The sequence below is a fragment of the Micromys minutus genome, assembly GCF_963924665.1.
Source record: "Micromys minutus genome assembly, chromosome: 1".
NCBI lineage: Eukaryota > Metazoa > Chordata > Mammalia > Rodentia > Muridae > Micromys > Micromys minutus.
Window position 1 is genome coordinate 123,871,195 of NC_137969.1, and position 21,454 is coordinate 123,892,648.

The 21,454-nt window shown below is 42.7% G+C and overlaps 1 protein-coding gene across 2 annotated transcripts in view; it reads right to left on the bottom strand.

Moving 5' to 3' along the window:
* Positions 1-21,454, bottom strand: part of ATP8A1 (ATPase phospholipid transporting 8A1) — a 214,776-nt gene that overhangs the window by 38,784 nt on the left and 154,538 nt on the right. For both annotated transcript variants that reach the window (XM_080910104.1, XM_080910103.1), the window contains 4 exons: positions 9,291-9,474; positions 9,087-9,197; positions 1,915-1,989; positions 1,685-1,807 (listed from right to left, as the gene is read on the bottom strand). In XM_080910104.1, coding sequence (XP_080766230.1) covers positions 1,685-1,807; positions 1,915-1,989; positions 9,087-9,197; positions 9,291-9,474 — 493 coding nt within the window. The remainder of the gene's footprint in view (positions 1-1,684; positions 1,808-1,914; positions 1,990-9,086; positions 9,198-9,290; positions 9,475-21,454) is intronic.

Here is a 21,454-nt window from a genome sequence, read left to right on the forward strand (position 1 = left end):
TTTCAGATGTTTAACCTGAAGCTGTCAGGTTACGCGCATGTGTGCTGCTGGCCATCTACACACAGTGTGTTCACAAAGACCGAGTCTCACTGAGTCTTAGTTACAAAGTCACAGTACAAAGGCAGCAAAGAACCCGCTTCTTTTTGTTCTTGGTATACTAAGGATCAATAGCACCAGAGAGCTTTATGAATTAACACGTATTAAAAGGTCTCATGTTAAATGACTATAAACTCGAAACGCTGAACTGCAATTATGACCCAGTTGTCACCAATTTACTACTAAACATGCACTAAAGTGGAAATGTTTAGTAAAAGGGCATCAATATTTGTTCATTTTCATTTACATAACATTAGTGTTTCCGAATAGCATCTACCTCAGTTGTTGCAGTTTTAAGTCCCCCCTCTCACTTACACCAGACAGAAACCTGAACCATCACATAATACTAGTGTAGAAACACGTTCAAAGATATCCTTGCAGAAAGGTAGACTGTACAGAGTCTTTGGTTGCAAGAATGTCTAAATATCGCAGGGCAGAGAAGACACTAGCCTATGATGTGTGAGGCTGTGTCTGAACCCAGGTAATGGAGTCAGCTTAAAAGTCCAGCAGCAGACAGATGGACGTTAAAAATGTGGTGCACTTACATGATAGCATTTCCTTCAGCCATTAAGGAAAATAAGCCCATGAACCTAGAAGGGAAAGTGATGGAACTAGAAATGTTACAGTCACTGCGGTGGTCCGGGCGCAGAAGGACAAATACCTCGTGTTCTCTCGAGTGGCTCTTAGCACCTCATTTTTAATCCATGTATGTTCAGGTAAAAGTGAGTGTAGACTAAGGGGAGGAGACTAGAAGGAGGCTGAGAAGAGATAGGGGCTCGAGGGATGGAGGGGACCCTGGGACTGAGGAAGGGAGGGAGGAAGGAGGGGTGAGGGTAAGGAATATATGAGGAGGGGAGGTGAGGAAAAGCCACGAAGAGGGTAAACCAAAATAACCACACTAAAATCCAAAAGGAAACCCGTGGCTTATGCTGATTGCCCTTCTATGCTAACAGAGAAGAGAAGAAAAGAGAAGAGAAGAGCAACAGAACAAGTTTCCAGATTCAGGCAAATAAACAAAAACAAAAATAGAAGCGACAACCCAGGCAGACAAAGGCTTTAGGTGAAATGCTGGCTACATCAGCTTGAGTTGTGAATTGTAGACCAGAGGCTATAGTTCTAATGCCTGACTCAATCACTCTCAGATTCCAAGGAGAACCTCATTCCCCCACAGGATTGGGAAAGAATGAGATAATTCTCACACGGTACAGCAGCCCATGTTAGTCCCATGCGACCAGCCCATGAGAAGTTACGTTTTTCCTACACTGTCTGAAAGGGCAGTGGTGTGGCTTGGAAGGCCATGTCTACTCACTGCTAAGAACCCCAATGAAGAGTGGTCTTAATTTAAATTTTGTAACACTCAAAAGAAAAAGAGAAACACAAAAGGAAACAAAACAACAAACAGAGAAAAACAACACCATCTCCCAAACAATCTAATCCAAACAACAAAACTGCTTTCTACTCCACTGGGACCTTCCTGTGACTTGCTACATTCTGTGCCCTGGAGAGAGTGGCCGAGGCAGGCCAGATGCCCCAGGCTTTCGGGAACAGAGAAACCCCCCTGAACAGACAAGAGGACACCAGCTCCTACCTTGGTATTGAAGTCCAGAGCATTCTGGGATGTTTTGTACAACTCCGGATATTTTAACATGTTTTCCTTTCTGCAGGATCTCTCAAATATTCCAAGAGTCAAGGGAGGCATCGCTGTAAACATCTGAAGTGACAGACAGACTTCTCATTACCCCACACAGCCAGATGCGTGGTCCAATGTTCACTTATAGTAATGAGGAAAATAGGCATTATCAAATGTGGTCAACTTACCACATTATAAAGCCCTATGCACCATCTTTCAAAGAGGATCTGTCCAGAAAAGCCATTGACAAAGGCAAACCAGATCTAGGAAGAAAACAAGAGCCCAGAATCAGGACCCAGAATGTCAACACATTGCCTAGAAGCCGCCATGAACTGAAACCCACAAAGCAGCGCCGAAGGCTCCTCGGTGGGTCTCTGGACAATGGCGTTTCTTGTTTTTACTTTTGATTTAAAGGGCCACTTTTCTCAAACAGCTGCCATCTGAGCCTGAGTTCATTCTATTTGCCAAATCGAAATATCTACACGGGCAAGCAATCACAGAGCTAAAAAAAAAAAAAAAAAAAAAAAAAAACATATCTGGTTTCCACACGTGAATACGTTTACGTCATTATGTCTAAAAGCTTTAATTCCCTTTTCAAAATCTCTTCAAGGATTTGGTTAAAAAGAATTCTTGTTTTTAAATTATAGATGCTTATTTGGGAAGTGATTTCTATTATTTTCTTTGGTGTTACTTGTAGTCTGTACAAACCGTATGATGGCTCTATACGGTGTCACAGCCCACTTCTTCCCCTGAACATTAATTACGAAGTGAGCATCTGAGCTCTCACAACTCCTTCCGACAGCGCTAATGGATTCAGAACTTCTTTAGTGTGGAGGTTTAGCTGGCTTAACGGCTCTTGCTATCAGAAACGACTCCCAACTGAAACCTTAGGAACGTAACAGAAACACCTCTCCTTTTCCTTGGGTTAGATGCTTAAAGTAGAATTAATCTATTGAATTGTGTGTGTGTTTTTCTTTAACACAGTTCTTGATAACTACTGCCATCAGAATGTTAAACTCGAATTTATATACAGGCATATTTTAAACTTACAGATTCATTTTTAGTTATGTGTAGCTGTGTGTGCACATGTGGGTATGTGCATTTGAGTGCAGGTGCCCAGGAGATCAGCCATGTAGGATCGATCACCTGGAGGTATAGTTACAGGTGCTTGTGAACTGAACATTTTTAATGCTTATGTAAAAATAAAATCTTTAGTTCGTAGAACACAATGTTTTCATATGTTTGTAATTCTCTTTGAAAGAGAAATCTTAGAAAACAAAATTTAGGGGTAATTTTATTCGACATATTTGAAACACACATAAAGTTAAAATAACCACTGGCAATACCTTAGAAAAGAATGCATTTAAAAAAAAGTCAATATAATTAAAACTCAAGTGGACTTAGTAAGGTACAGTGCCAGGCACAGCGAGAAGACAGCACATATACTGCACACAGTAACAGCAGATCTGAGGGCAGAACACAGCACACAAGACCAGCAGACAGCAGGGAGGACGTTCCTGACTCATGGTTCCAGAGAGTGCTTTAGAGACACAGGAACTTTGCTACACTTCATGTTTCCTTTCACCTCACTATGGAAACATGAGCTGCTACAAATTCACCATTCATCAGTCTGAACCCAGGCTAGCTTCCCTCAGACAGTTTCTGCACTGGCCTGATTCATTTTTACAGCAGAAGGGAATAAGTGAGCATGTGTAAGGGTGAATGTCTACAAATTAGTCTAATGGACACCATTTGGCTCACAGGGAGTAGTTCTACATGAGTTGTCAAAGCATCAATACATTGGGGTCGATACTGTATATGTTTATGTTAACAAATTGTGTATGATCAATAATTATAGAGGTGACTGGCCCTTCAGCTTGCTTGGGTGTATCATTCTCTTGTTAATTTAAGAACAAGATTAGAGTTTAAGACTCCCCCCTTTGAGTCAATGAATATAGATGTTAAGTTTCAAAGACAAAATAACTCACCGATAAACTAGCAAGTTTGGGTTCAAACTACAGTTTAAAATATATAACTGGACTGTGTTGTAATCGGAAGCTTTGAAATGGGCACTGCCATACTTTTAGCACCTTAATTTTTGAATGAAAGGTATGTGATGTGCACTTAGAAATGTGTCCTTTGTATTTCAAAAGGTTCATCTTCTTGCTTCTCTTTTTAAAAGAGAATGGATGGAAAGGCTACCTAAGGGAGAAAAGTTTTTCAATAAAGAACATCTTTATGTAAATATTTTGGTATTTAAATTTTCTCTCTAAACTTTTTAAAAATTTCTATTTATTTATTTATTTATTTTGAGAAAAAGAGAAAAGAGAAAGTCTTTGGTAGGAAGTAGTCGACTATGTTCAGGTTAGTTGGAGATTTGCAGCTCCAGCCACATCTTAGAAACACATCCCTAAGTAAGTCAGAACGTGAATTAGCATAAGCACATAGATTCCCTCCCTTCACTCCACCAAAGTCACTGATAAAGAAAGCAAGCACCAGGCCTTCTGGGGGCGGTTCCCATCTGATTTAACTTCCCAGGGGATCGGCTTCCCAGCACAGCTTCCTGGGAACGTTCACCTTATTGACTTTAATGGTTGCTGGAAAGGAAAACCACTACATTGTTTGGGGCGTCTAAGAAAAAGTAGATGCCACCAATCATCTTAAAGAAAAGCTCTGTTAGAAAGGAATCTGAGGATTCAGAAGGAGCCAACAATTTAAGTGAACACCTACAGCCAGCGAAAGGCAGCTACCCCAAGCAAGTTTGCTATTGCCACCTGCTGAACCTCTGATGTGTGGCTGTGATTCACTGCAGTGAAGGGGCCAGTGAGCGTTACCCTCCTCAATACTGTGACAGAAAAGCATTTTCCCCCTGAAAATCTATCGCACCGTTTGGGTTTCAGACTGCTCTTATGAATTCTTTTCCAACCCCCCCTCTCCATCCTTCCATGTCGCTGCATCGGTGCTTCAGCCAAAGCCCCACAGACATTTTCCTGATCGAGCGCCTGCATATTAAGCAGCTTGCAAAGAGTCAATGCATTCCCTGCTCCCACGCCTGATCGGCACAAAAACAGAAAGGGGAGATTCGAGACCGGCAGTTGTCCTCGCTGGAGACAGTCAATGGTGTGTTCTCTCCCTATTCATTCTCAGTATTGACATGAACCATTAACATCTGCAGAACTTGTTTTAGCTGGCTGAAGTTGAGGATGGTGGGGGGGGGGGAGATTGATTTAAAAGTTCAATCCATTTCCAAGACAGTTGAATTATATTCAAAATACATTTCCAAAAAGTGCTAACAGAAAAATAAACACGAGGTTTCCAGTAAAGTTTCTCTCCCACTTCCTTCTTAACCCATTAAGAACGTGATCAGTGTTAAATAACTCCATGAAGAGGCTTTAAATTCAAAGCCAAGTCAAATTTAGGGCTAGGTAACTACAAATCACATAGCTCTGGGTTAGAACCAGAAAGCTTAGACTTCATTTTTTCACATATTAATTTCTTCACTAGTACATAAGTTTTCAGTTTACTGTTGTTGTCAATCTAGATTTTAAAAGACTGTCAGCTAGTCTACACTTCAAATATGAACCTAGTTCATTAAACTTATACTGTATACACATCTTTGTTTAAAAGTTTTTAAAAGTCTATGTAAATAAAGTAACATATTCTCAATAATTGAGGTGAGAACATATATTGAGGACAGTTAGATATATAGAGGGGATAGCTTTAAAAATAATTCTTACAGGGAAGAACCACAATTTATATAGAAAACAAATACTTTTTTTGTTGTTATTGTCTGTTTTTTGAGATAGTCTCACTAGGTACCCAGGCATTCCTCCTGCCTTGGTCTCCCAAGTACTAGAATTACAGGTGTGTACCAAAAGCTGGGCTTCAAAAATTAAAAAACAAAACATAACTTACAAACTACTTTGAAACTATGTCTTAAAACACAGGTTTTGCTAGATCAAACCTATCAGTTATCAATGAAGCTATGTTTCCAAGTAATTCAGCTACCTTCACCAACAGCATGGTAACCTAACTACAGATGCTCCGTCACTAGTAAAGACATATATAAGTTTTCAAATTTAAGTTTTAACATCCTATTCTAACTCAGAATTCTGACAGAGGCAACTGGGCCAGATGCCTAGCAGTTTCCAATGGCAGATGAGGAGTTAGATACCCCTGGTGTGAGATGTGGATCCATAAAGAAGTGGGTAGGCCGTGTCCTTTTGACTGATACATAGAAAAAAGTCCTCAGAATAGAGGGGAAAGTGGCAAAGACAGCCATCAGTTCGGGAGCTCTCAGTATCTCCCATCTTTGATGATACAGGCAGGTCCTGGAAGAGTGGAAGGTAGTTCTCCCATCTTTGATGATACAGGCAGGTCCTGGAAGAGTGGAAGGTAGTTCTCTTAACAAATGATGCAAATCCCTCCGAACTGTTCAGAGAAATGTGAGACTCATGGCACCTAGAGGCTCAGTCTTTGATACAGTTTCCGAGGACCCAGGGATAAACCAGGCCTTGAACGATAGAAGAACGTTTAGGGAGCAGAGGAAGTCCTGAGTGTGTTGGTGGTATGGGTGTGGTCATGTCACGACTCTGTAGCCTGGAAGTAACAAAGAGGGCAAAGCCCCCTCCCCCACTGCACCAAGTGTTGAGTATTGACAATGTGGGCTGAAAATGTCCACCATAGCTTTCTGTCTCCAGATATTTACAGCCTAAATATTGTTCTCCTATAGAGAGACCACCATACAGAGAGTAGCTACCTTAATCCAGCTGTACCCCAAAACCCTGCCTCCCTGTTTATCTATATGGAATACCCCCCTCCCTTTTCAGCTGTACACAGCTACCCTGCCTCTATGTTCACCTCTGTATAAAAAGCACGTTGAACCTGAGTGTATGGTTTCTCCAGTAGAGCCCGGACTACCCAGCCCCAGCTTTCTATGTATTTGTCTTTTCTTCATTACCTTGCAACCTCTAGTCAGGTACAACTCCCTGGAGCTATGAAAGGACTTGACAAAAAGAGCCTTAGATGGCTCCGGAGGTAAAGGTGCTTCCTGTCAAGGCTGAAGGCACCGTAGACCTAGAGAGAATAGAGTCTTGCAAGCTGTCTTCTGATCTTTCCTCTGAAGTTTGTATCTGTCTACATGCCCATAAGAACCCTTTCTTGTTCACTTATTCACCAACACTATGTTGCTAGCTCTGTTTTGCAGGCCACAGTGCATTAGAGAACTTGATATGTCTTGGTTCAGAATGAGATGTGAAGGCAAAATACCAGATTTTAAACACTGGGCACAGAGGAAAGAATGTAGAATCTACACACAACTGCAAAAAAGTATTTTTACATGGCAAATATGGTAATATTTTTAATATGTCGAGTTAAAATATGATATTGAAATCAATCTGGGTTTTCGTTGTGGTGTTTTGCTAATGTAGTACTAAGGAATCTTAAAGTCACAGATATGGATTCCACTGTATCCTTTGGCCAGCTCTCTGGGGTTACAGACTGTGCTTGGTTTGCTTTATAACTGCTGCACTAAGGCTAGTTATCTGATGCCCAAATATCTACAGGGCAAGTTTTTATTCTCTGGATACACATGTGTGCTTGTATGTGTGCAGGTGCTCATGTGTGTGCATGTGTATGGAGACCAGAGAGGTCAACCTCAGGCGTCTTTTCTCAGGAGTGATCCACTGTTTATTGGAAACATAGTCCTGAATCTGGCTGGGCAGGCTGGGCAGCTTCAGGCATCTGGCTCTCCAGTGCAGAGATTAAAAGGCATGCTACCAGGTCTGCCTTTTTACACAGGCTCTGGGATTCAAACTCAGGTCCTTGTGCTAACTAGTCTACTCCTTTACCAAGTAAGATCCCCAAGGTTTCCTTTGTAAGAAGATGTCATTTTTGGTATGTAGAAAGAACCCAGGAATAGGATATTTTAGAGAAATTCCTTTTCCAAAATTTTGTTTTCTGAATCCAAACACCAATGAGATGCATAGCAAGGGATCTAGATTAGGTCTTAGGTCTCAGAATCTCAAAATGCCCAGTGTGTTGACTGTGAAGAATACGGTACTTTCTGTCAGAGACGCTTACTAGCGGCAATGGGTTCTAGAGATATAAACCAGAAGGAACGCCTAGGTTTTCCGGGTGCAAGCAACAGCATTGCACCAATAGATGAAGGTCCAAGAGAGCTATCCAAGGCAATTTATTGCCATTGGGAAACCAAATAGAAGGCCTGGCACTTTAAGGCCCCCGCTGCAAAAAATGTCAAACCCAGGTATCAAAAGGGTGTCAGGGCAGCTAAACCTAGTGTACTTCCCGACTGCACTCCTGGTTTCCCTTGATTCAGAACCAACCCTCTGTCCACTTTGCTTCTGCCATCCCTTACTTTTCTCTGATATGTGTTTTTAAATTTTGTATCACCAGATCATTATTTTTAATATAGTTCTCCTGTCTGTACTATCCCTTAACAGTGGGTTGAAGAAATTCTGTACAGATTCCAGCTTTAAAGTCTTTTAAACCTGAAAACAAGACTCATTAGCAATTCTACTTCAACTCCCCACCAAAGTGACCTAACATTTTTAAGCTAGTGTCTAAACATTGACTATTCTCATGGTCAACATCTTCTTTTTGAACACATTTAAGAATTAGGAAGAGGGAAGAAATGGCTATCCACTGAGAGCACCGCCTGTTCTTCTAGAGGACCTGGGTTTTCTAGCGTGCAGGCTTTCCACCCATGCACAGGTTCCCTGAAATATCAACTCTGAGACTGAATTTTATATAACAAATGCTTAGGCCATGCCTGGGTCTGTTCTCTGACTAGCTCATAACTCAGTTACCCATTTGTTTTGTTCTACGAGTGCCACATGGCTGGTTACCTCTCCTCGGAGTTCACGAGATGGACTGACAGATCAACCGACCGACCTTCTTAATCCTCCCCAACCCCCGCCCGCCCCACCTCCCCCCTTTTTTCCCCTCTCTTTCTGTCACCCTTTAAACCTGCTTCAGCTCACTGGCCATACATAGGCTTTTTATTGATGGGCGAATACTTCCATACAGCACAACAGGAGATTTTCCCTCAAAGCTTGAGTCCCTGTACCCACATGATGACTAGGAGCCATCTGCAACTCCTGTTCCAGGAGATCCAGCCTGGCCTCTGCGGGCTTTGCAAGCATACAGTGCGTGGACAGACATACACACCGGCAAGACATCCATTCACATAACACTAAAAGAAATCCTAAAACCCTTTTTTTTCCTTAGAAAAGGAATTGGGAACGATAAAGTATTCATAGAAACAACGAGGATGCTCCCATAAAAAGAACAGCCGGGAGGATGGCTGTCAGGGGCGGGGCTAAGTTCACCACGCTGCTACCTCGATGATGTACAGCACAATGTTCTTGTAGAAGCAGTACAGAATACACTTGGAGACTCTGTTATAATTCCAGGCACCGTGAACCATCAGCAGATTCTTCAAATACTTGAACTAGGGGAGGAATGGGAAGACATGAGTATTTTCCCCCTCACTTCTGGCTGACGCAAAGTGGGCAGGGCTCTGAGTGGCTGCGGGAGGCTTTACCTGAGCGATGGAGTAATCTGAAGAGTTGGCTGCCTGCAAACCTTCATTGCCGCTTATCCCAACACCCACGTGGGCCGTCTGTATCATGCTGACGTCATTGGCGCCATCTCCGATGGCAAGCGTGATGACTTTGACTTGTTTCTTAACCATCTCAACAACCTCAGACTTCTGAAGAGGAGAAACCCTTAAGAGAACAAACAAACAAAAATGAACAGCTACTCCTGCTTCCCGGAAAAAAAAAAAAAAAAAGGAAATTGAAATGCCATCACTTTTGGATCAATCAACGAAACAAAACAACTAGATAAATGGTTCTCTGCTAACCTGCATGCCACTTTAAGGGAAATTCCAAACAAAAAGAAGCAAATGTGTAGATGATATCCAAGGGACATACTGTTTTAAGTACCAGCAAATGGCATCAGAAATTCGTCGAAAAGAGAAGGCATAAGAAGCTACTGAGGGGCTAAGGGTCAGCGGCTAAAGCTGTGACGTCCTTGCAGACCGGGGATCAGTTCTCAACACCTCTATCAGGTGGCTTACAACTGCCTGTAACTCCAGCTCCAGGAGATCCCACACCCTCTTCTGGTCCCTGTGGGTACCTGCCTCTCACGCACCTACTTTCCTATGTACACTTAATTAAAAAGCAAAGTACATCGAAAACAAACAAATACCAGAAAACAGTCCAAATACTAACTAGGTTTTATTCAGTACCTTGAAAAGAAACATTTTGAGCTTCTGAGAGCTGGTCATATGTAATATGTGATATGATTAAAACATCTTAAAGCTACTGACGTTAATAGTGGGGGAGTTGAGTCGACTTTTAACTGGCTCTCAGACACCATTGTGAATCTCAAAAAATAAAAGAACCCTAAATCTCCAAAGCTAGAACACAGCCCACACGCTTCATTTTCTTCCGGAGGCACAAATGAACATGCATGCAGAAGTCAGACAGCCTTTTCTGCAGTCATGGACCAGGAACAGAAGGCCTCAGCGTTTACACTAACATCACATTTGGTATTAAACTCGAAGCATGTTTTTTTTTCGTGCATCTTAAAAAGTCATTTGAGAACTAAATGCCAAGCGAATGATAGAATGTTCCATGGCAGCTCCAGCGACACAGTTAACTTAATCTATTGTTCATATTGCACTGGAAATAGACAGGAAGACTAAACAGTGAATCAGCCCAGACGACTATTATATTAAGACAGTGATTAGAGCTGGGTGTGGTGGTGTACACGGGTAATCCCAGTACTTAGTGGCTGACACAGGAAGTCGGGTCATAAGTTCTAGGCCAGCATGGGCTACATAGCAAAGTCCTGACATAAACACAGATAGATAGTCAGAAGCAACCAGTGTATAAAATGCTAGCGCATAGAATATCGCAGAGCTATATTATTGTCATCGTCATCGTTGTCATCATTGTCATTTTGAGACCTTTGAGGCAGTGCCAGCCCAAGCTGGCCTTGAATTAGCTATGCAGTGAGGCTCTGGCATTGACCTCCCGATCCCTTGACTTTGATTTTCCCAGTGCTAGATTATAGCACATGCAGTGTGCCTCACCCAGAGGCAAATTCTTTCTTAAGGCCAGTATACCACAGCTGTGCATTAAGTACTGGCTGGAACAGCCCACAAAGTAGCTTGTTATTCTTTTGAAAGATGAAGGCCATTAATACTGATATATAACAATCATATATATATGATATTTATATATACTCTTGATTATGGTGATAGGAGAAAGTTCCCAGCAGTGGGCGTTCACACTCCAGGAGGCTCTACCGCCCAGAGGAAGGGAGTGAGCTATGGCAGCTCCAACTCTTTCTTGCCTGAAGTTGGAGACTCTGATGGAGTGCTCCTCCGTGTTCTTAGTGGCTGACCCAGAAGAGAAGCTGGTAAACGGCTGCCATATCAAGGAATACTTTTAAAATTTTTGGACTTCTTTTGGCATTGGGCAATGGGACAGTACAAAAATGACCTGGCGCTGAACCCAACAAGAGAAGGAGTATCAGGCTATGAACGGTTCATTTCACCGTCTGCCCCCATTTCTCTTCAAAGCAATTGTCATTCCAGTTTCGAGTTTTATTTAATTTCTCTTAACAGGCCAATACGAATTGGTGAGCCCACTGGCCCTAGGCCAAGGTTTTAAACATGGAATATGGTCGACATTTAGTAAATGTCAGAAAAGAATGCTCACCAGAAGCACTACAGGACTCAAATAGAAACGGGCATGGATGAAGGGAAGCCTTTGAAAAGATTTATCAAGTTCTCCTTACCGGCTCCCGGTCTGCACACATTATTAAACCACACTGTGGAGCTAGGGCACTGGGGGCGCTTTTATGAACTACATTCGCACAGTGAGCTTAAGTCAGCGACTTAAGGTGCTTCAGGAAAGAACGACACCACCCCATCCCTCCACCTTCACGGAGATCATCTGCTTCACACTGTCAATATGAATAATGCATGATGGGTAATCTTCCTAGTCAACCTGACGAACTTTAGAACTTCTTAGGACACACACCTCAGGGAGTGCCCCAGATTTGTTTCCAGAGAGGCTTACCTGAGGGGGAAAGAGCTACCCTAAAAGTAGACGGGCCACTACTGAATACACACGGGAGAGCTGAACCAGCCGGATGAGCACCAGCAGCACGGCCCCCTCACCACTGAGGACTCTTCCCTCAGACTACAAACCAAACTTTCCTTTCCTTCAGCTGTTCACATCAGTTTTGTCATAGCGATGAGAACTATAAAGGGATAGAGCCCAGAAGTCATAAGTAAGGATCCTCACCTACCGCGATGGACTTGACTCAGTTGTTAAGAGAAAAGAGTAGGCATACCCTAAGCACAAAAAATGTTTAAGCAAAAAAAAAAAAAAATCTATGACGAGCAAGGATAGTCCAGGCTCAGAAAACATGTCAAGGGAAGCGAAACCACCGTTTCTGTAGTCTGGAAGAGCAGTAGGCAGCTAAACAGCGGTGCTGGATTTACGAAATGTAACCTGCTTGTTCATATATTTCACTCATAATAGGGATGCGCAGGCTTGTGAGCTACATCTAGAACTTTCTTTTTGCCAGGAAACCTGCTGGTTGAAGTGCTGGATTTTCTGTTGTTGCAAGAATCTCACTCAGGATGCACACACTTTTTGTTCTGTAACAGGAAGCTGAGGATATGATTTTTCCACCTTAGTTGATGACTCTCTTACCAGCGTCTATATTCCAAGGCTAGATTGCCAAGCAACCCGCATTCCTTTTAGACTATGATACTCTCTTTTCTTAGCAATCACTTCCATCAGATTGTTCCAGCGAGTTGGGAAGTATTTAATTAATGGCAATTACTTTGAGATGCACAACTCAATAAATGCATTACAGAACAAACTCGACTTGGAAGATACTAGTCAACTCATAGAAGCCAAGAAGAGCATGTGTGTACCGCATCACATCCAGGCTATGGTAGGGGGGCTGGGGGCAGCCGGGGCTGTTCTGAGAGACACAGATGTGCTTCAGGGGGGGTTCTGTTTAGTGAAACTAAAGTCAGATTTCCTACAGAGGTGTGTGTATGTCTGTGTGTGTATGTATGTGGGTACGTGGTATGCATGTGTGTGGTGTGTATTTATATGAGTGCAAGTTTGTGTGTTTGTGTGTGTAAGATATGTGAATACACATTTGTGTAACAGCATGCACCAGAGGTCAGAGCATAACTCTGATTGTTGGGTTCTCTCCTTCCACCTTGTTTGAGATGAGTTTTCATTTTGCTTTGGTTGTTCACTGCTGGGTATGCCAGGCTAGTTGGAAACAAGCTGCCAGAAATTTTCCTGCCTTTGCCTCTCAGCTCACTTCAAGAGCACACATGGACAGACCCATGGCTCTAGTTGCATATGTAGCAGAGGATAGGATTGTCTGCCATCAATGGGAGATGAGGCCCTTGGTCTAGTGAAGGCGCGTTTTCCCAGTAAAGAATACCAAGGCACTGTGGTGGAGAGAGTAGTTGGGAGAGGAAGCACCTTCATGGAAACAAGTTGAGGGGATGGTGGATGGGAGTGGGGGGAAAGGGAACATTTGAAATGTTAATACAGAAAATATCCAATAAAAATTAATTTAAAAAGAGTGTTAAGATTACATATACACACACTACTGCTCCCAGCTCTATGTGAGTGCTGGGAATTTGAACTCAAATCTCATGCATACAAAGAAAATGCCTTACTCACTCAGCATTTGAATATTCTTATCCCTCAAATCCAAAATCCATAAGCCCCCAATCAGCAACTTTTTGAGTGCCAACATGATGTTGAAAATTCAACACCCGATCTCACATGACAAGCATTTTGGCTTATGTGTGTCAGGTTTATGGAAAATCTTATACATAAAATATAAAGTAATTTTTGTGACATCCGAAGGGAATTTATGTTTAGATTTGGGGCTCATCTCCATGGTGACTCCCCAAGATCATGCTGAACCCATTCATTGATGAGGAACTCTCAAATGGATGCTCTTTTCAAGTCTGCTTAAATAGTTGTTTCCTGCTACATGGGGTTGGTGAATGCGGTGTATCGTGAAGCAGAATGTAATGTGACTCTGGGCCTTCTGCTCTGAATTCCTTGACAAGATGCATGGCAACCTGGAACTGTGAGCAAAGGAAACCCTTTCTCCCTTAAGTTGCTTTTGTTAGAATATTTTACCAAGGCAGCAGGGAGAGAAGCTACGACTGGTGGGTACGACATATGGCCTCTTGCCTTGCCTGTCCTGAGTAACTCCAGATGATGAAAGAGTTCATTTAGGATGAGGGAAAGAATACACAGTGGATTTCTTTCTACACCCAAATTTGCCAGGGCCTGGGTCTTTCCCTGATGAGTTTCCAGCTCTTTTAACCCCCCAACCTCTCAGGGTTTGTTTTCTTGACTTCTGCATGTGCTTTTGGATTTGCACAATTTCTACAATAGCCCAGAGTAGTGGTTCTCAACCTTCCTAATGTTGTGATCCCTTAATACAGTTTGCTTAACCATAAAACATATTTTCACTGCTATTTCTTTTCTTTCTTTTCTTTTCTTAAAAAAAGATTTATTTATTTAATGTATATGAGTACATGGTCGCTGTCTTCAGGCACACCAGAAGAGGGCAGCAGACTCCATTACAGATGGTTGTGAGCCACTGTGTAGTTGTCGGGAATTGAACTCAAGACCTCTGGAAGAACAGTCAGTGCTCCAACCACTGAGCCATCTCTCCAGCCCCCTTCACTGCTATTTCACGAACTGTTCGTTTTCTACTGTTACAAATGATAATGTAAAGATCTGATATGAAGGATATCTGATATGCAACCCTGTGAAAGGGTTGGTTGACCCCCAAAGGGGTGGTGATCCACAGGCTGGAATCACTGGCCTAGAGCAGCCGTACTATGAAGCTAGGTCATTCTTCCTAGTGCTTATCACAAGCTATATGTCTATGGCCGGGAGGCTATAAGTCTTCGGCTTTCTAAGTACCAACAGTCATCAACTGTATAATCCGGAAGCACCATCACAGCACTATTTTCTTCTCCCAGATATGCATTTGTCCATATTTGTGTGCTGTTGATCTCACTTGTGGGTTTTCAGCAAGACTGAAATGTTTCACTACTGACTTCCATTTTTTTTTTTTTTTCTTTTTTCTGGAAGCAGGGAGAGACTCTATTGAAAAAAAAAAAAAAGAGTACAAATGTAGCATGTGCTGGGGAGGTCTGTTTTTCTTCCTGTGCACCACAAACAAGAGGTCTCTTGTGATGTAACCTAGGAGTGAGCGGAGTGCTGTGTGCTTCTCGGATAGCTCCTGGCAGCAGTTTCAGCACATGTTCTTCATTACTGTTCTCATCCGTTACACAGTAACTTGCAGTGCCCCGTGAACATAAGATCAGAATGTTTTGCCATTCAACCTAAGTATATAGGTGGTCTTATTTATTTATTTATCTTATTCTTATGTGTTTGAGTATTTTGCCTGCACAGTTATCTGGTGCCAGCAGAGGTTAGAACAAGGTATTAGATCTCTGGAATTGGTGCTACCGACAGATGTGAGCCACCACGTGGGTGCTGGGAATCAAACTTGGGTCTTCTGGAAGGGCATCCAGTGTTCTTAACCACTGAGCTATCTTTCCAGCCCCAGGTGGTCTGTCTTATACAGGCTTGGTTTTGTACTTATTTAGAGGAAATAACTGTATTTCTGAACACAACTCGGATAATGATGATATGTATAGGCATAAAGAATTATGTGAAGACTTTTCACGGATAGCCAAGACTTACAATGTTAAAGGCAAGACTATTATTTCGCTTGGTATATTTTAACATGTGTGGTGGGATTTAGCAGGGGGCGGGGGTTATCATCCTGAAAGACAATTTGGTATGATGAATTATTGAACTCCTTTTGGCCACCCATAGAAGATAAAAAAAGAGGAGGAACATGGAAGGATATAGTTGCTCTTGTTTCAGTTCTGTCACTGTGATAAAACACCCTGACCATGAGCAACTTAGGGGTGGAGATGTTTTATTTCTGCTTCTATCACTGAAGGAAGTCAGTGCAGCAACTCAAGTAGGAGCTTGAAGCATAAACAATGAAGGAATGCTGCTTGCTGACTTGCTGTCTGACCCATTCACCAGGATGCTTGCCTAGGAATGTTGCCACCCACAGTGGGCTGAGCTCTCTTGCATCATTAATAATCAAGGAAAATCCCCATCAAACAATGCCCAGAGGACAGCCAGATCTAGGCAATTCTTCAACTGAAACTCCCTTCTTGGGTGCTGCAAGGCTGTATCTAGATGATTTAAAGAGAACTAGGGTAACTCTACTAATTACCTGAAGTGTTTTATACATGTAGTAATCAAACTTGGTTACTTATTAGGCTTGGGGTTCATCCCTGGCTGCTCTTTAGAAGTCAGCCAGGATGTGTTGCATGTTCCTTTCTTACTAACTTCCTAACGGCTCTCCTGTGAATATCAGTCTATTCTCCATTGAGCCATATTTGGTTGGCTAATAATGGAGTTGCAAAAAGAGAGAAAAACCTAACTTAATCTTACTGGTTTCTTTTTTAATTAAAATTTGCTAGGTTCATTTATGATGCTTCAAGCCGAGAAGTTATTAATATGTAGCAAAATGTATGTTACACGTACCAAAATTACATGCGTACTGGAACTGTGCTGGAAGCTCACGGCGGATTTATTACTGGAACGAAAACAGCAGCTTATGTAGAAAATCCTAAGGATATTTAGCATATGGAACATAATGAAACATTCAACCACCTCTGGGTAAGAAAACTGTGCTATTCAAATGACCGATGAGTGAGGACCTTCCTAGCCTCCAAAACCAACATCTGCTCCATTCTGTGCAGTCCAAGGCACCAAAGAGACTTTACAATGTAGGGGCCAAGGCTAAAGAAATAACACGGATAGCTCTTCTCAGGGGAAAAAAGAAAAAAATGGCAAAGTAACTTCACGAAAGACTTCCTTTCTGAGGCGCATATTGGACCCACAGTTTCTCTTGCACAGAGTTTACACTTTCATAGGGATAAACCACCACGCCTTTCATTTACGTGGTTCAGATGGTTTCAATGGGGACTGTTCATATCGGCATGTGGGAGTGCTGAACTGTGTTCTGTAACACAGCAAGCTGAGACCAGCAGACATACCTTACGGAAGAAAACTGCTCCTAGGAGGAAGTCTCATCATGATGTTTAGAGAAGGAACACAGTGCAGCATAGCTTAAGGTCAGCCTTGCAGCTCAGTGTATGCATGACTCACCTGTTCAGTCTCCAGTGCAGAAAAAGTCTTCCCTTGATTGCTTTCTAAGACACGTCCTTCCTCTTGTAGAGCATCAGAGCTGGTACCAACTCCTGTCTTGTGCCTCAGCCTACAATCTGTCTTACTTACTGCTCTGTGCCCTTTCAAAACCATCCTTCATGTAGGATGCTTCCCGCCCCCTCCCCCGCCCCCCACCGCCTACTTCACACCTTGAGCTTCCAGAAAGTCTTGGCTACTTTTTGATCTGTTTTACACATTTGGAGCTCAGCACTGAGCTCAGAACTCAGCCTTTCCTTAACATTTTGCACCCTCATGGGAAGAACAACACCATCAACAGCCAAGCACTGAGGTGGAGAGAGTGGTTAGGAGAGGGAGCACCTTCATGGAAGCAAGTTGTGGGGGAGGAGGGAGGGGAGTGGGGGGGGGAGGATATAACATTTGAAATGTAAATACAGAGAATATCCAATAAAATTGAAAAAAAAAAAAGAATCTGAATGTCCTTGTCTGAGATACATATCTGCACTGCCAGTCAGGAAAATATAAGACAGAAAGGATAAACTGAGTCAGAGAAGACATGATTTAAGAAGATGGTGGTGGAAATCAAGGCAGGAACTATCAGTAACTGAAGGTGGCAGGTATGGTAGAGTGAGATATGGATCTTTTGTAAGAATGTGATGAGCCCTCACATAGGCTTTCGGTACCGTCTCACATAAGAAGCATGACTGTAGTGTGTAATGTGTTTGTGGTGCTCACGTGGCTTTTCTAGAGTCACATCTGAAACTATATTGAGTTGCAGCAAGTAGAACTTGGTGGCTCTTAGGTGTCCTGTCTGCTCTTAGGCATGTCATTCAAATGGGGACTTTTCCGGTGGAGCTCATCAGAAGTGAGTACCACAAACAATGAGACCCATAGTTCCTTCGGCATCTCTTAGTAGAAGAGGAACAGGAAAGGAGAAGAGCAAGGCCCAAGCTGAGCAAAATGTGGGCATTTTATAAAACTATAAAACCCACTTGGTATGTCCTTTAGTCAGACGTGTATAAAAGAAACAGTCTCTTCACATTTCCAATATTTATTCAGATTTTCTTGGAAAAAAAAAATAGGGTCGACATTCATTAACAGTTTGTAAGTCTTCTGGAGCCAAACATCTGCTTGGTGCCCAGTGGCACACACAACTTCTTTTTCTTTGAAGGAATGTCTGTTGAGTATTTACCGGCTTTGTTTGTGCCTTGTCGCTACTTCTTAAGGAGAACATTTATTCAGAGGAGTCCTTGAGTTAAAGACAATCCCCCAAAGACTCAGCAGGTCTGCCCTGAGCTCCTTTTTAATTTTCACACACTTACGTTGCATCAGAAAACACACAGTGCCCCTTTAGGCCTCTTCTTGGAAGACACCGTCAGGCAGAGTAAGGCAAAAGATTTTGCTTGGGAATGTCACTCTAAGTGACAACAGTTGCTGAAATCAAGTTTTTTTTTTTTTTTTTTTTTTTTTTTTTTTTTTTTTTCTCTTATTTTTCTTTTTTAAAATCTACTATGAAGAAAATGGCCTAAAAGGGGGTTAAGCTCTGATTAGAGATGTTGCAACTGGAGAAAAATGCTTGCTTCAGTTTAACCTCTGCTTTTCAGGAGACATGAGTACATAAATTATGTAGCAGGATGGTGATTTCTAGACAGTCTAAAAGCTGGAGGCTTTAAGCCAATTTTCAACCAACTGTCACAGAATGTAAGTTTCAAAATATGTTTAAACTAAACTGACAACTACAGGGAAAAAAATTAAAAAAAAAAACCCAATAACATAAGATTTTTTGAGAAGCTGGGCTATATGAACTGCTGAGGGCTTCAGAAAACACTATTTAACAGAGTGATACTTCACGGTGGTCTTCCTGCTATTCTGGAGCGATGGGTCAGAGGAAGAAAAGCTGCACGTTTGACCCCAGACCAGGATCTAAGCAGCAGAGGGGTAATGCCTAGCACAGAGCAGCCAACAGAAGCGAATTCATGCAAAACCTCCAAGGGTGACAGTCAGATCTGACCAGGTGCTCCCAAGCTTGGATAAGCACCCTAGGAGATACCCCCTTCCTTTTCATACCTCAGTAGCTGTCCCCCACCTACTTCAGGCATTGGCTGATCAGGAGGAGTCTACACTGCTACCTCCTAGTCTCACCATTTTGTAGGCAGAATGGTTCAGTTCAGTGTCTAAGGTGTCAGAGAGGGTGTGCAGGAACATGTCTCTAACTGTAGTAGTTGGGGGGAAGAGAAAAGAGGACTAGAAATTCAAGGCTAGCCTTGGGTACATAGGGAGTTCCCATCTAGCCTGGGATACGTGAGACCCTGCTTCTTACACTAGCCCATTAAGCCACCAACCAACCAACCAATATATCTGTGGCAGCCATCCCAACTAAGAAGCAGTGGACTTGGGCAAGTGAACGGAAGGGAATAAGTACCAGAAGAGGTGTTTATGTCAATAGGTCAAAAGCAAGGCACTCTTAGACATGGGTGCATGCTGAGAGATGGAGGCAAACTATCAAACAGTAAACACGAAAGCTGCACAGCTTCTGTGTACACAGTGCTTGGTAGGCTGATAAGAAACAAGACTATGTTATACTGTTTTGACTTTAGTTTTATATGTGTGTGTGTGTGTGTGCGTGTGTGTGTATATTCTCATATATTACACACACACACACACACACACACATATATGTATATGTAAAACTTCTTGACATATATCATGTAGCCTATACTCTGTAAACCAAACCAGGACTCAAATGCCCTGAGTAATTTTGGGTTGGGGGGATTATCTCTGTCTCTGCGTGGTCCCCTCAGAGACAGTGCTGAGTGGGAGACGTAATGACCACTGACAGAAAACAGCAGCTTCTTTCAATTGAGCAGGAGGCTCTGGAGAGCAAAAGTGCATCTTTGCGGCCGTGGCAAATAGGCAAACACTGAAAACTCTGTCTAGTGTCAGGGCAGAAAGCTGATGGAGTCCTGAGGAGGGAGTGGATGAGACTCATTCCTGACTCCATTGTCAGCTGCTTCAGTGGGCTGTAGAGGAGATTCTGAGTTCTCCTCATGGGTGTGGGCTGACAGACAGTGGGTTGGAAATGTGTCTCAATTTGAGGGAAAACCTCAAAGACTTAGCACGCTCGTGTGGGAATTAGAGAAACAGTGCTGAGAAGTATTTTGAAATAATTATTCAATATTTATCTGAGCATCGCTTTTCTAATGGGATAAAATCGTTTCCTGAGGCTGGGAGATTATTATTGTGTGAGAAATGAGGAATTATCCTGGGTCTCATCCCCCCATCCCCAACATGGCATAGAGCCACCCGTCATCACTTTCAGAGGTCAGTAGAGGAACAAGAAAAACATGATCTGTACCAGCGGTTCAATTGCATAGAGGCACTGGCCAAGAAGGTGCACACACTAATCCTGCTGTGGCACTGACATATTATGGGTTTAGAGCAGCCTCAGGGACAGGCCAGAAGCTTCCCTTTAGGGAAAAAGAGTATATGAAGGTAATTAGAATAAAAGAAACTGAAGGAAGACATTTTATTAAGACAACAACGAAATCCCGAATAGATCTATCTGGCCAGGGACCTCCTAGGACCTCCGAGGCCCTCCATGATCCAGAGGCAGCCGAGGAGGGAGGGAGCAGCCACACACAGATTTCTAAGTTCACTGACAGCATGGGGCTGCAGGGCAGGACGAATCCCTCCCAGGGTCCCTGGCTTGTAATCCTAGGATCTCCAGAGTGAACAAGACAAGCGCAGGACTACTTCTGCCTTGACTCTGCCTTCTAGTGTTTCCCTGCTATTGTTTAATCGTTGAGCTTTCTGAAGAACCAAGAGCTGCACTGTGTTAAGCTCCGCCCAATGGCTGTACTGGGAAAACCAGCGTCCCTGCAGCTTTCAAACCAACTGTGATTCTGCTTAGAGAAGAGCAGACAGAGACACAGGGAGAACAGCAGTGATCCCAGATGCCAGCTAGAGGCACCTGGCTACTTTTAACTTAATGTCACTGCTTTCTGGTCTTGTTTCTGAGCGGGCGCCAACAACCATAACACGCACGGGCTCCTGAGCGATCTCCTGTTGATCCTCGAGAACCCATTAGTGAACGAGACTAAACGGCTACATGCAGCGCAAACTCACCCTAATGGAACGACGTGAGGGGCTGAGCTTTAGTAAGCCCCCGTCAAGACATTAGCAAGAAGCCAAGAAAAGTTACTGTAGCCCCAGATTTTTAAAAAGCACAAAGATGCCAAAGCAAAGCCAAGGCCAGAAAATAATTTCCATCCTTGTGATTTTTAAGAAGAACATGAATATAATGAACACTAAATTCCGCCATAGCATATTGCGCAAAATTTTTGATCGTGTTATCAATTGAGACCACAGAGAAGACTAGATTCTATAAGGCTATCTATAATTA